The sequence below is a fragment of the Anas acuta genome, chromosome 14 (genome assembly GCF_963932015.1).
Source record: "Anas acuta chromosome 14, bAnaAcu1.1, whole genome shotgun sequence".
NCBI classification, from domain to species: Eukaryota; Metazoa; Chordata; class Aves; order Anseriformes; family Anatidae; genus Anas; species Anas acuta.
In genome coordinates, this window is record NC_088992.1 from 4,500,609 (window position 1) to 4,512,881 (window position 12,273).

The 12,273-nt window shown below is 47.6% G+C and overlaps 1 protein-coding gene across 4 annotated transcripts in view; it reads right to left on the reverse strand.

Moving 5' to 3' along the window:
• KLHL3 (kelch like family member 3) overlaps window positions 1-12,273 on the reverse strand; it is a 41,171-nt gene that overhangs the window by 16,899 nt on the left and 11,999 nt on the right. For all 4 annotated transcript variants that reach the window (XM_068697950.1, XM_068697951.1, XM_068697952.1 and 1 more), the window contains 2 exons: window positions 8,875-8,996; window positions 1,478-1,640 (listed from right to left, as the gene is read on the reverse strand). In XM_068697950.1, the coding sequence (XP_068554051.1) occupies window positions 1,478-1,640; window positions 8,875-8,996 (285 nt within the window). The remainder of the gene's footprint in view (window positions 1-1,477; window positions 1,641-8,874; window positions 8,997-12,273) is intronic.

Below are 12,273 nucleotides of genomic sequence, written 5' to 3' on the forward strand. Positions count from 1 at the left end.
GGATTGGCATCTGGCAGTAGAAAGATATTTGATCTCTTGTTATTTGTTGGAAGCGAGTAAAAATATTTACTGATTTTAATAAAATAATTTGAGCCTGCTTCTATCAAGGCAGCTCCTCTACCCATTGAGGTTATCCACTGGCCAGAACCAAGCACTTCCAAGGAACTGAGCTCATGCACGCAGGGGCTCTTGAGCCTGGGGACCTCTGTCTTGGTTTAATGCTGTTACATAAACAACATAGCGAAAAGAATTTTAATGGCATTTTTATTAATGGAGTTTCATTAACATTACATGGGCTACTGTACTAACTGGGACTTATGAAGGCCAATAAAACAACAAAGCAGACTTTCTAATTGCCAAACAACCAAATAAATATACAGTGAATGCACTGCTTGTTGAGTTAAAGATTAAACAGGGCCTGGAAGCAAGGATAATGAGATATTACAAGCAAGCCTTTACAAAATTAACCATTCCTTCCAGGGTACCTTTTCCTCCAGGGGATAATACAGCCAAAGCAGCTGAAAAAGGTTTTACTTTTATTTGCAGAAGAATAGGGGAGGACTCAGTGGGCACCTTTTTATTCTGCTGAGCCCACTTATGGCCCAATTAAGGACAAAAACATACCAAGGCAAATAGTGCAGGACGGAGCAGGTGCTCTGGGAGAGAGCAGGTGTATTTTTGCCTATATAAATAGACACAAAAGCAGAAAAACAAACCGAGTAGAAAAATTCTGAGCAGAGTTTAAGGGCAACTGTCCCAGAGGAGACTGGGAAGTGCAGGGGAGTTAGGAGTACAGGCCCACTTGGAACAGCTTTACATTTACAACGCAGACGAGGAATGCTGAAAGCCATTGCCTGCGCCTACTTACTGCAACCAAACACACCCACACTCAAGGAATTAAGGAAATAAGAGTTTATCTACCCATGGTGTAAGCTACCATTGCTCCACAGATCAGAGGCTCAAGCCGCATGACAATTTGTTGTAGCTGAGTGTTCCCACTCCCACTCACAAAATTTAATTTTGCCCACTGCCAGTTATTCCTAGAGTGCACAAAGCCCCAGCGACTGCTTCCTGCACTCGAAGGGCAGCAAACCCTTTGAGAGGGCAATGGGTGAACACCAGCACTCCAACACCGTGCTGTTGAGCAGGAAGCCAAAGAGCTTACTAGGAACACTCCAAGGAACTATTTTGCAGGCTGGGATCCAGAGGATTGTGGGGTTGGGTTTTCTGTGTTTTGGCTTTTTTTTTTTTGGTGGTGGTGGTGGGTTTTTTTAATCCTTCTGCACATTTCCTTGCCATTAAACTACATTTCACAATTTGCAGCATCACAAGAAGTCACAAATTTACAACATTCCCTTTCCTGGCCTAATACCAGAAGCACGATGAAACCAACCACTACACACTGATCTTGCTCAACATATGAGTTGCTGCACCTGCAAGCAGGTTTACCCCAACAAACAGACGACCTTTTCCTCACCTGCGTAGGCATTTGCCTGCTGCAGCAGCTCGGTGCACGCGTGCACATCTGCAAAAGCTCGAATTCCAAGGCAGTTCGTGGGATGCAGCTGGGATTGAAGAAAGTCGCAGCAGTTTTTTCTAACATCCATCAGCTGCAATAAGCTAGCAGCTGGCAACAAAACCTGGAACAACAAGAAAGGGAAATTGGAGATAGCAACAGAGAAAGTTTAATTCCCAACTTGCACGAGTTAGATGCAAGCCCCCTCCAAACAGGGACACATCACTGTAGGGTGTGAGAAAGAAGGTTAACGTTTCAGCAGTATTTATATACAGAACTTTCCATTCTCTGAGAGATGGAAATGGCTACATCGTGTTGGGCTGAGAGCAGAGCTCTTCTCCTCAAACGACCTCAAGTTGGGTAAGGGGAGGACAAAACACAAGCAACCAGGGACGCACCTGAATCTCTGCCTTTGCTGCAGCTAGGTCCCACCCACAGATTTGTTTTCCCCTAAAGAGCTTTATATTATTTGCATGTTTTACCATCACATTCAAAGCCCATAACACCCCAGCACCCTCAGAATTGTGAGCCTCCTTATTTCCATCAAAACCATGCTGGCTTTTGAACAGAGTGCCCAAACTGCCCCACTAGAAAGGGAGACAGCAGCAAGCTCAAGCAGGTTCTGGTAATAGCAAGGCTCTCAGGGAAGAAGGGGCCAACTACTCAAATCAACGGCCCCCGTCCTCAGCCACACAAAATCTGTGGACACTTCAGTGCTGTGGCTCATGACTGCATCTGAAAATGAGGTACTGCTTCGTGCCTACAAAACCAAGGGCAGAAAAGAGAGACAAAACTAGGTCAGGAACGTCACATCTGCTGGAAAGACCATTTTGGGAGTCAACGAGCAAGGATAGGAAGTAGAAAATAACATCGGTCGGGATGTTACAGCCTGTGACATCAGCTACTTCCTTTCTTATGTCTTACAGCAACTGCAGACGTTTCTGATCCCAGCTCTTCCGTAGCTCTGGCTGCTTCACACATGGTCTTCAAACCGGGCATCTGTGTTCACCATCTGAGCACAGATTTCCGGAAAACTATTTCCAACCAAAAAAAATGTGGCTGTTACACAAAACAAGGAGGTTAATGGCATTCACCTCCTTGGGTCTTGAAGGCAGAGAAGGGAAAAAGACCTCCTCTCCCTGCCTGCCTCCCCCCACACTCAGTTTCCCATTGGGGCAGGACACTCACAACTCACCCCAGGTGTTTTCTAAGCCTCTGACACATCCCAGCTCCAGCACAGACCTACAGTACCTGACTGCTGCCAAGCAGCCACCTCAATAGGCTACATTAAAAAAAAAAAAAAAAAATTAACCTGGGAGCCCATTTTGCCCCAAGCCTCTTGACGCCAGGAGATTACTTTGTGGTTTTGATTAAATCAAGATGGCAATGCTCTTGCAGTTTTGGAACCTAGCCGTGAGCAGCTTTCTACCTGGCTGAACGAGCTCCTTCTAGCAGCAGAAAGGTGAGAGCCTGACTTGCACGAGGGCTGGGGACTCCCTGCAGACTACCTGTGAGCAGCCAGAGCTTCCTCCAAGCACACCCTACCATCAAGCGTGCCTGCAGATGCAGGTGGGTGCCTAGCAGAAGCATTTGGGGATATTGCCTCTGAGCTACCATCACCGATAGCCACATGCTAGAGCCCCTTGGACATCCCAGCACTGATGTCCTGCAGCCTCAGGCTGGCTTGACAGGGCAGCAGAGAAGCTGCCTCACACCACTGCAGTTATTGTGAAAGGAGCATTATCATATCATGCTTTAGAAGTAGGATAAAAATAGCTTATCAACAGACGAGTGGATTTTCTCATTTTCTCTTTCTTATTTCCCAGCTGAACATCTTACCGCTCTAGTTTTTGGGGGTTTTTTGTGTTTTTTTTTTTTTTAACCAGGGAAGGCAAAAAGCAAGCAAAGGATATCCGCTAGCACAATGTCTGTTTCCTTTAGAAATAACAAGAGGAAATGCCCTGCCTAAACGTGCAGCAGGACCAAGCTACAACCCCATTAAAGTCCAGGCAAGTTACTCACTTGGGTCTGGATTTGGCTTTTAATATTTGAGCTCCAACTACTGTGAACAATTTAAAGCACGTACTGTTCGTCTGGCTTCTCTACCAGATCAGCCTCCTCACCAGATCCAATCCTCTTTCAAAACTATCAAAATTACCTGCTATTGCTACTGAGACTGATTTCTTTGCTAAATAAATTATGTCCAGATCCTCATCTACGGTACAAAACAGCAATAACCATCCATTTCTCCAGCTGTGCTCTCACCCTGCAGACTCTGTACCAGCCTCAAGTGTAACAGAACATTGTCTGTGCAATTAAACACTTTCAGAAACCTTTGATGTCTCCGAAGCAGAAACATCTTTCAGCCAAAAGCGATCCGTGTTGCCGTGAGGTTCATTCCATATTCAGGGCATTAACGCTAGGCTTCAGAGACCGGGGTGAGTTCCCTCCTCTGCCACAGCCTTGCAGGTAACCTCGGCCAAGAGGCAACCTGCACTATTCCTCTGCAAAACAGGGAGAGGAATGCTTCCCCAAAGCAGGTACGTTAAAGCTTTTAAGCTGCTTTGACAATTTAGTCAAATTGGAAGCCAAAAAGGGTGTTGGCTGTAATCCTCAGCAGCACATCCAGGGCCACAGCTGGGCCCGTGCATCTGCCCAAACAGGGAGACAGCTCCCGGGGGAAACCACGAGCAGAGAAACAAGCAGGGCTCACATTTGCAAGGCAGGTTAAATGCTCGGTTTTGACTTAATAGCTCAACAGCGCACATGGAACAGAGATAAAACGGCATTATTGTGATGTGGCTTTTCAGCGTGAGGAAGGTAATTAAGGCTTTATCACTCCCCAGTTGCTACCAGGCAGTGCCAAGCGTGAACAATGGTGCTTCTACTTAAATGCTCCACCTGGGGTGAAATAGCCCAGGCAGCGGCATGCGTGGCAGGATCAGAAAGCCACAAACCTCTCCAGGAACAGGCATAAGAAGGGATACAGGGAGGAGAGAGAAAACAGGGGAGTAGCTTGCAACTTCCCTCCTAATCTACCTGCTCCAGCTTCACCGCACAGAACAGCTAAACCGCCTCTGGGTAAACAGTGGGATAAAAAAAAGTGGAGGAGCACATGCCAGGCTTCCAGCACAGTCCTCTGATGCCACACACGAGTTTCTTCTCACCTTTCTGTAAGGCCAATCTGATCTAGATGACTTCCCAAAGGCTGAAAAGATCCCCCCAGCCCACAACTCTGCCTCTCCAGCACCCCAGGAGGGTGACGCAAAGCAATGAGTTATTACAGCAGGGAGAAAACAGACCTGATTGATTGCATCTCCTAAAGCTGAGCTGAACGGCGCTCTGCAAACCGTACGAGCTGTAGTTGCAGCTTTTGGAGCACACAGAGGGACAGGAGATGAAATGACCCACTTAACACCCTTCATTATTGTAGTACCCAAACTTCTTTCCCCCCCTGAGACTCTCCTTCCTCTGTTTTGAAGTCCTAAATCCTTTGTGAAACACAAGGTGGGGAAGCACACTTCTGAAAAGGAAGCACTACAGATGCTAGCAAAGCTTTTTTCCTCCTTTCTCGAGACATTTTTTATTATGATTATTATGTTTGAAAGCTGACAGTGCCAACATCTATTTCCCCCAGTCAGTTGATTTCTAGACATCTCTTCATTTTTCTTTCCATGAGCCATACCTCAGACTGCAGCAGTGTACAAGGACACCACGCATGTGGTATGCTGCACCTCATTAATAGGAATTTAATCACGAAATCAGGTTAATCGGGACTTTTCCCAGGGAATCATTACAACCCTAATGGTAGTGACTTTCTTAATTGGAAGGGTAATTCTCAGATTGCAAGTCATTAAGTGCCATCACTAAGGATGGGTACAAAATGCTGAAGGAGGACTGTATTCCCTGCCTACAGACAGGAGCTCCTAGGAGAATGAAAGGCCTCCCCCTAGATCTCCTCTTCATTCAGTGTCACAACCAACCTGGACACCCAAAACCTGTGATCTTCCTGGGCTTCAGCACAATTTCTTTTCCAAGATAAGCACACCAAGAGCCTCGTGCATGCAGATGTTTACCACAAAGGGTTTCGGGGTGGAGAAGCTGTTTTATTTTGAAGTGGAAGCCCAAATGGATCACTCCTATAACTTCTTGCCTTCCAAAAGGAAGATGCTTACCATACATACAGAAGAAGAGCAATTTGTACCTGGAGAGGGAACCCCACACACAACTGCTCCAAATCTGTTGCTTGTTCCCACCTTCAGATCAGGGACAGCCGTTGACTTCTGGCATCAGTTTTCTGCACTTTCCCCCATTGTATTTTTGCTCATGGATGGAAAACCTTCTTGTTCAAGTCTGAATAAAGCCTTCCTCCCTGAACAACAACAGCTCTGACCCACCTCCCACTGCCAGCCCATCTGCAGGATGTTGTGCTCCAGCAGCATAGCACTGTTGGCACAGGAGCACTGGGCTCCTATTTGCAGTGCAATATGTCTCCTGCCACACACAGTAAACACCACAACAAAGACAAGGGCAGCCAAAAATTCACCTGCTTCAGCAACATGAGTGTGAGCATCTCTAAGCCTCCTAATACATGATAAAATAATTCTCTAGCATGCTCTGAGATAAATTTGCTGGTTCTCCATACGCCAGCACCAGCATAACATCTTCAGGCCACCTAACAATCAATTAATGCCATTTAACAATCTTTTTTCTTGTAATTTCTACAATGAAATTAACTGGCACGCATACGCAGAAATCACTTCTTCCATCTGCTGAGGAAATCTGAACAACTGGGTGTCAAACTGAAAAAAAAAAAAAAAAAAAAAAAAAAAAAACCTTTAATGCACCCTCTTCCAGGTAGGAAATCAGAGCTCCAGACATGAGGTAGCTGCTGGGAATTGAGGAAGTCTCACGACGAGATGGTGAAGGAACATTGCTGAAACATCGCAGACTGGCACCACCGAGGCACCCTTCCAGCTGGATGGCTGACAGAGCCGTGCAGCAGGAGGATGTGACAAGGTAAATTACCCAAACTGCTCACGTCTTCCTAAGGCTGACATTGCTAATCCACACCGAGGGCTTAACTGTTCACTTTGGTTTGCCTTTACCTGGGTGAACCTTTCTGAGGAATCACAGAATATTCTTTTATGTAGACTTTTCTCTCTGTGCCCATTAACCTGTTTATGGCATTCTGTTCAGTGATTAAATGCCCACAGATGGCATGGAAATTCCTCTTTAATCTTTCTATGGGCTTCATCACAAAAATCTATCAAATTCCACAAAACATTTTCAAGACAGACATTTTTACATAACAAAACGGTCCAGTCAGTTGATCTTGCTCTAGATCAGCTTCATTTCCCAGCTCTCATGAATTAATTTACCTCCAGTCTAAAGAGTTATTCACAGTGTGAATATTTAAATAAATCGTGAAGAAAAGGGAGTGCTTTATTAGACTGGGAAAAAGCTCATTGCTTAAATCTTAGTATCCGCCAAATGTATTTTTGATCATATCCAAGAGATGTGAGCCAAAATATGAGGATAGGCACAGCTCTTAACTCCAACTCTTTGTAATCCCTAGGCCAACAGAAGGTAGGATATGGTTAATTTTTACTAAAAAATATATATTTTTTTCTGTTTGATTCAAAATTAAACACCTGGACTTCTCAGGGCAGGTCTACCCTGCCAATACAGAGCAGGATGGAGCTGCCCATGCAGCCACCCTGCTCATATGCAGGTGCAGCTCTACACAAGCACCGAGGTGCTTGCACGGGGAGAAAGCCAGAGCACGTGCAGTAACTTCAAGCAAGCCTCTCTCCATGCAGACTGACAGGATCTGGCACGCCAGATGGCAGCTGGAGCTCAGCACGTCCCACGTGCCGAGTGGGTGCTTCTGGGCCACCTAACAACCAGAGCAGGGAAGGAACGCACACGTTTCCGAAAGCACGTGGATACAGTCTTCACATTTCCCCCAGGAAGAGATGGCAGCTTGACAGTGTGTAAATGTCATTTTTCCTCCACCAACATTAGTCCCCAGAAGTCCAAGAATCTACTCTGCTTCCCCACTACGTATTACTGAAGTAGTGCAGGAGCTCAGATCCTTATAACCTTGACTACACACTGCAGTTAAGCACGGGACCTTGCAGTGGACAGGTAGCTCGGGGGGGCTGAACATCAGCTTCTTTGCTGCAAAGGCACCTTGAAGGTCTCCTCACCACTGGTCCTCAGTGGCCTGGCTTGGACAGCCTCACTGTAGGGCAACCAGGGTCCAAAATCTGATGTGACAAAAGCCAGGGCGAGAGCAGGCCAGAAAGACAAGTTTGTACCATGGGAGGGCAGAAAGAAGAAACCCACAGGCTTGGGTCATGAAGGATGGCCCAGGGCTCAGACCAGAAGGCAGACATGGGTCAGGATTTGCACAGGTTCCTGCAGGAAGAACCACAGCAAGAACTTGGGCCCTCCCTAAGGGACCAGAGCAGGCGAGCGTGTCCCATCCACAGCAAGAACTCAATTTCACGCAGTAAAGGACTTCGTACCAGTCTAATTTTGCCATCTTAATTAGGTCAACAGAACGCAGGCAGCAGCATTTCCCCTCCCTCCATCTCTCTAGCGAGACATACACCGGCTGCTGATCCCCTGCCCGATACCCACGTCACCGAGAGGACAACAACAGGCCTCAACTACTGCTTGCAAACAAAACCAGGGAACAACCAAAAAGCATGCCCGCACTCCAGCTCCCAGCATCCCTTCCAGACATCAGTGGCTAAGTGCACAGCCGTTTCCTTACAATCAAAGAAACAGAAGAGAAAAAGCTTTACCAGCAGCCACAGCCATGTGACACAGACAACAAAACGCTCCTCCTTGCATCCTGCTTTATCTGTAAGGCTGCCTTTCAATTACCCCTTCCACTTTCAGACAAATATTTACCTCAAAGAACTCCAAGACAGAATGCACACAAAGAAGGGAAGAATGCCCTCGTTTTAACAATATATTCCACTCAAAGCTCTGCCAAACTAATCAAATTCCCCAGAAGAACTTAAAAACTAACAGGCAGATAAAACCACATTTGACTTGCTGCTTGTTTGAGTATCTTCTGACCTTTGACAGACTGACCCACAAGTCAGCAGCTTCTCGGAATGCAAATGCCTAAGCTCATTGTAAGAGCTTGATAACTAAAGCTAAATGCAACATTAGCTAGGTACAGGGAAAGCAGCAAAGTGCCTCAAGACTGAACAAGGCTGAGCTTTTTAAGCTCAACCTTTTACTTCCCACAGCCTGAGGAGATCACTCACCCCTCTCCAAGGCTTCTGAGTTTCAAGCTTCTGACTTGGGTTTCCAGGGAGCAGCCGAACCAGACTCACCTGCACGTTCTCTTCCGTGACCTCTATCTCGGCTGTGTAGATGTAATCAATCAGCTTCCTCAGCGTCTGCCCATCAACGTCTTTTATCTCGATCTTCTTGGCTTTGCTTTCAGACATGTCTCCTGAAAAGCATTTCAAAAGGACAGTCAGAGTTTGCTTGGCAGGAGCTCTTTTCAGCCCTTGCTCCCCACACATCCAGCACATACTCCTGGTGTCTAATAGACTCCCTGACACTATCCCTGACTGCCTAAGGACAACTAGCAAGGCTCTCCAAACCTCTTAATGCAGCCTAAAGAGCACCTCAACATTGGAAGACACTGATAGAAGATAAAAGTCATCAACAAATGCAGCAAGGTCAATTTGTTGCAGGAAAAGAACCTGCAAGGTTCACCCGCATTGAAACACATTCAGGGGCTGAAAAAACAACACAGCCTTCAGCCGTGTCTCATCACAGGGACAGATTCAGAGACTGAGGACAGGTCTTAGGAGGGCTTTACTAATATATTTAAATATATGTATGGGTAGATGAATCATCTGCAACAGCTGTTAGGGTGCTTTATGGTATACCCTACAATAAAAGATAGCACCACCCTATTTCTTGAGGAATAACCTGAAACCTGCTGAGGAAAACCAGCACACATCCAGTGTGCTGCAGGCTTCTCCCCGAAATTACCTTGCTGTAACCTGTCCGCACAGCTGCACCTTACAAAAAACATCTGTGCAAAAAGATGTGTTCGTCATTGCAGGCACCACGCACACAGACCCCATGCTTACAGGAGAGCGTCCCAGTAACAAAAGCACGGTGGGAAGGAGGAGGAAAGGCTCCCCAGGGCCCCTTCCAGCATTCACACGCAGGGTGAGATCACCCAGCCTAATCAGCGAGATCTCCAGGAACCACAGACCAGAAAGAGCAAGCTCCAAGAAAGAGCAGAAAGGAAACGATAGATGAAAAAAATAAAGACAGACAAAGGACAGCTTGAAAAAATGTCAATTCTTAAACCAGGACATGAATAATCACTACTGTAAGAAACCTGGTGACTCAATACTGCTGTGGGATTAAGAGGAAAAATAGTTTCTGCAGCCTATGTGAGAAGTAATTACAGCCTACGTCCCCATACCGAGCACGACAAGATGCAGCCGGGCACAGTTAGTACACGGCACAGAGTCAGATGCTAAAGGGGGTCCGAGCCTGAGCAAAACCTGGAGCCTGGAAATTAAACTTCTGGGGCTTTGCTTATGCCAACGAGGAAGCAAATAACAGGAGTCAGGTCAGACCATAAGTATTAGGAGAGCCAGCACCACCCAAAAGGAAACAGACTGAAATAATATTTGCTCCAACTTCTATTTTTAAAATCAAATAAAATTTTATTTCAGAGAAGCCCGTGAATACAAATGTACAAGTACAAAGGGATAAATGACCTACATTTGGGGGGCTTTCAAAGTCGGTAGGATTTTTTGACTGACAAAATAAACATCTCCCAGCACTTCTCCCCCCAAAAAAATCCATCTCCAGAGATGAGAGAAGGATTCTGAGCGCAGACCAGTGCACACACACCAGGCTACACGGAGCTGGCACTGCCTGCAAGGAGCACCCAGCCAAAAACCCTACAGAGGCAAGGGGCAAAGAGGAGCAGCCACGGCACTGACAGCGCTCGCTGGAACCAGGGGCAGGAGGGGCTGGGATGCTCTCACCCATGATCGATACAGAAATATCGATGCAGAAATAGCTCGGAGGGACCGATCCGACAACATCATCTGTCTCTGTGGCGCTCATGTGACACAGCCAACAAAAATAAAGGCAGTGTGGGCTTCTACACCCACCAGCAAGCTGCCAGCCCTTCATGCTAACGTCCCCCACTGGCTCTGGGCTGATAACATCCCCGTGCACAGCCACCGAGGTGAGGCTCGCACGTTGTGTCCCAGGACAGGGACAGCAGTGGAGTTGGGACTGGATCCTTTCAGCCACATCCTCTTACTGAGAATAAAATAAAAAATAAAATAAAGGCCACAAACCGTACCCTCAAGCCTCACCCGATCCCTTCACGACAGGGTGATTCAGAGCATTAACAGCACCTCCCCTAGATGAGGACTGTGCTGAGAATGAACCTAATGGTGCTGGGCTGTGCTGCACAGACCCCGACCCCACACCCTGCAGCCAAGCAGATACAAGGGACAGGGTAAGAGGGCACAAAGATGTGAAAACAGGCAGCGTGCCTTCAAGCAGACCCCTTTTAGGGGCATGCACCTTGCAGACACCAGGGCCTTGTGAAGACAAGTCCTTCATGCCCCATACACAACACCAGCGCTGCTCTCTCCCTCCTTGTACTTTTTCCTGCCGCCAGCCAGCTCAGCTCCCCGGCTTTGTCACAAGGCTGCTGTCAGAACTGCAGCAGCTCCCAGCGCCTTGTTTACCCAGCACAGCAGCTTGCCCTGCCTCAGATTTACTGCGCTCGAGATGCTTCCCAGCTCCAGCTTGTTTCCCAAGTCAGTGATGTGCTGGAGGAGAGCTCACAAGCGTACTGAATACCAATGCCACAGCCCCTCGTGCTGTTAGGGATCTGAAAGGAAGACTTCTGCACTGCTGCCTCCTCACCCAGCACTGCCAAGATTCCCCCACGTTTCTCACAGGCACGGTCCCAGCAGCATCTCTGCTGTTGTTCTTTCTGAAACTACCACGTTTTATTCTATCCTGATGGAAATTACTGCCACCAATCATCCCCGCACAGCACGGTGCCAACAGGGACCATCCATCTGAAATGCTCTAAAAATCAGTAAAGAATTGGGAGGTGCTGGGTCCCATCTCTCCTTCAGTGGGGGAGGATACAAATGGAAAACATGCCTTTTATTTTAGGACTTGCAAAAGCTTTTGTCAAGAGACGTGCCTAACCAGAGGACACCAGGTGGTATAAGACAGATCCCACGGTCATCACAAGGTCATCCACGAGTCCAAAATCAGGCCCAGCCTACAGCAACAGCACCTGCAGAGAGGGTGTGAGACAAGGGGTCCCTCCCAGCTCCCCAAAAATCATTTCCTCCAGCAGGGACTCAGCACAAGCTGCTGCTGCCCCGTCCATCCTGCAGGTATGTGCATGGCACAGCTGTCAAGCCAGGCTGCTGCCGTGCAAAGCAACACTGAAAAATAAAACACAGCTAATAGCCAGGCTGCGACGCTAAAATCTCACCCTCCAGAGACTGAAACAACACGCAGCTGGAAGCAGATCACACGCTCAGCCTCTGCAAGAGGAAGATCCAGCCCTTAGAAACTCAGGAGCAGCTGGACCAAAAGCGAACGGGGAGTTGTTCTCTGCCTACACCCTGCTGCCCCCGGGACGGGCTGGGGGCCCCATGGGGGCTGTCACCCAGCCCCGGGCAGCACCGAGGCAGCCGCATGACCGCGGC